This window comes from Habropoda laboriosa, unplaced genomic scaffold (genome assembly GCF_001263275.1).
Source record: "Habropoda laboriosa isolate 0110345459 unplaced genomic scaffold, ASM126327v1 scaffold40, whole genome shotgun sequence".
NCBI lineage: Eukaryota > Metazoa > Arthropoda > Insecta > Hymenoptera > Apidae > Habropoda > Habropoda laboriosa.
The window spans coordinates 519316-522486 of record NW_017100231.1 but is presented as its reverse complement, the minus strand read 5'-3'; the positions used below and the strand labels follow the sequence as shown (position 1 = coordinate 522486).

The 3171-nt window shown below is 29.3% G+C and overlaps 1 protein-coding gene across 1 annotated transcript in view; it reads right to left on the bottom strand.

The window, feature by feature from the left end:
• Nucleotides 1–613: 613 nt before the first annotated feature.
• Nucleotides 614–3171, bottom strand: part of LOC108571528 (rho GTPase-activating protein 26-like) — an 8720-nt gene continuing 6162 nt past the window's right edge. Inside the window, exons 11-20 of the mRNA XM_017933589.1 lie at nt 3086–3167; nt 2896–2998; nt 2576–2797; nt 2318–2423; nt 1650–1983; nt 1350–1539; nt 1111–1267; nt 978–1034; nt 799–878; nt 614–720 (exon numbers count right to left, since the gene is read on the bottom strand). Of these exons, the coding sequence (XP_017789078.1) occupies nt 629–720; nt 799–878; nt 978–1034; nt 1111–1267; nt 1350–1539; nt 1650–1983; nt 2318–2423; nt 2576–2797; nt 2896–2998; nt 3086–3167 (1423 nt within the window). The 3' untranslated portion in view covers nt 614–628. The remainder of the gene's footprint in view (nt 721–798; nt 879–977; nt 1035–1110; nt 1268–1349; nt 1540–1649; nt 1984–2317; nt 2424–2575; nt 2798–2895; nt 2999–3085; nt 3168–3171) is intronic.

Genomic DNA, 3171 nt, shown 5'->3' with positions numbered 1-3171 from the left:
AAAAGATGTATATATATATATATATATACACACACACACACACAGTGAAAGTCAAAAATGAATATACACCCCATACATGTGAAATTCTACATTATATTTATAGCAGATGTTGCAAAAACCAAGGTTGTAATGTTGTAGTATATGGTATTTGTAGTGTCACAATCGTATATAAACACACATCTTACTGATTTAAGTTTCCAATGCTTTGAAAACAAATGCCTATCAGAAGTAGGTTCCTTACGAACGCGTCAAAAATGAATATACGTAATTTTATTAATAAATGAAGATAAATCATTCTTAATTAGTTGTGTATACTCACTTTTGATTTATATTTTTACAGATCCTCAACTATTTTATGTTGTATCTCAAATATTATTTATTAGATTGAATTACGTTTTCTACTTTTAATTCTTATCATTCTACGGTTTATGTTTTTCAAATAACTTTTCCATTAATGTAACATATATGTAATTACCCAAAGGAATTTAAATACAAAACATTGTGTTTCTCATATGTCATTGTAGCATTCCTGTTTTTATGAACATATGCTTCAGTAGGCAATAGTACTAAAAAAATCTACAATTATGGAATGTCAAAACAATTTAGGCACTCTTTGGCTTATCCAAATTCAAGGCAATTGTTCAACATAATTCTTTGGGACCAGTCCTGTTTTACCATTTAATGTACCCTCTAACCACCCTGGTTCCACAGAAGCCTTTACTGTAATTTAAATTGGCATAAGTACTTTATTTATGATGTAATTATACGTAATTAGTAAGCATGTTGCATTTTTTGTACCATTTGTAATGATTTGATTTGGTTCAAACGATAATTCTCCATCGCTTTCAGCCACACAAGCATATAGGGTGCGGACTCTCCTGAAAAAATATAATTGTTAATTTTAAATTATAATATTATAATAAAAATATATTTCTAACAAATTACATAAAGGAATTTAACAACAATTTTATATTTACCAAATACCAGGTACTTGCCCAGGGCTTGAACGTCCACTACTAGGTGATGTATTAACTCTATGAAAAATTGCACATATATTAAAAAGATATCTAAATAAATAAACAAAGTGTTCTCTAATAAAGAAATACTTACACAGATACTGATGCATTGCTTCGTTGAGCGTAACTTGATGGATAATGTACAGGTAACATGGAGCCACGTTTTTGCTTCACTGGCAAATCAGATGAAAACGAGTGTGGATCAGATGCAATTGATTCACTTGAACTACTTGTATTGCCACTGGTTAATACTAAATTTATGCAATATTAACCTTCATTAAATTATAAAACATAAAGATAGATAAATACATTTTTAAACATAATTAAGATAACCTTTATCTGTGGAATGGTACATGAGATTAGCATTAGTTAATTTAACACGTCCACTTCGACTATCTAAATATTTTGAGATTCTGTGACCTGTATGTTCTGTTTCTTCGTAGTCTCCATTTTTTCGGTCATCGATAGAAGATGATTTAGTAACAACTGCTAATGGACCATCATAGTATGATCTTGTAACAAGCTGTATAAATAATTTAATTGCAATTATTGTATTGTATAATCAGCATAAATTGTACCCTATATTTTAAAATGTGAAAGAATAAAAAATAAATCAGTTAATATATAACTTACATGTCCATGTGGCGAAGATATGTTGCTATGTACTGGATATCTTAGAAAAGGAGTACCATTACCAGAAGATGTTGAGCCATCTTCTGCATTAACACGTTGTGATCTAGAGGAAGCGATATTTTGTGTTGTAATTTGTGTTGAGCGTACATTATCTTGTGGTGGACCAACAACTATTCTTTCACAGTTTTCAATTAAAATTTCAACTACAATGTTATAAAATTTAATATCCATTATAGAAGCTACTGTTTCCTCTTCTGGTCGCAATAACGATGGACCAAAACATACAGCCAAATTACCAATGGTCATTAAATTTTTGTCACTCTTTTTCGCCACGCTGCAAAAACAATGTAATTATATACATTTACTTAATCTAATAAATATTTTTCATATCAACTATTGTTGCGAGCCTGCTGGTGCTTGCTGCGAAATTGAAAGGGCGGTAAAAACCAAGCGATCTGATTATCAATTGAATAGTCTAAGAAGCGGAAACGAAATTAGACTTTCGAACAATCTTTCTATTTACTGCTGTGTGTTGTATAAATACATTGTAAATAAATATTAGTTCCAGTTGAGTGTTAAATTATTAAATAATGTACATTATGAAAATTTTTAACTCTGAATATTATTTCAAATTAATTTTCTTATTAATACAGTATTTATATTCTTACCTGCATAGATGTCTAATAAGAAGGACTAACATATTAAAATTTGCTTTTGGTAGTCGATAAACAAGATTGTGAATATCACTTACACGTGCTTCTTTCATTTCTTGTTCTATTAAAAACAATAACAAAAATAACAATATTAACATTGATGTAAGTAAAATATAATAAAAAACACTTTTATTTTTTGTCTAATATAGAAAATGATACTCTTAATTTGAGAGTTTCAAATAAAACAATATTGTAGAGAATACCTATACGCACTCGCAGCTGAAATGAAACTATTATAATACCGGAAGGTCATTAGCGGTTCGGATAGTGTCCTTAAATACGTTTTAAGTGCACTAGTAATAGTTTTACTTTCCCATTCAAAACGATGATCCAGATTAAGTTTTTCTAGTTTCCTTCTATCTAAACCCATTGCTAAAAGTTTATTTACTTTAGAAGCAACACCAACAACTCTATATAAACCTTGTTCCTCAAGGCCTGTAATAATAATACACCATATTAAAGTTATTTTTTATTGAATAGTATAATAAAGTATTAAAAAGTATTGTGTATCCAAATGTCTATGTTGATCTTACCCCTTTCTTCGAGTGCTGCAATGCATTTTGATACAAACGTAAAACCTGTTTCATCTAAAACAGTTTCTTCAGATTTTGTTGATGCACCTACTACAGGGCAATTCTACAATTGTACAAACATTACATCAAATTTTTATGATTCATCATTTAAATACACTATAGTAAACATTAAATAATAATTGATACTTACAGGTTCTTTACCATCCATAGCATCTAACCATAACTTTCTATCTTCTTCGGAAAGCGCTTGGAATGTATATATTACATTAGACCTGA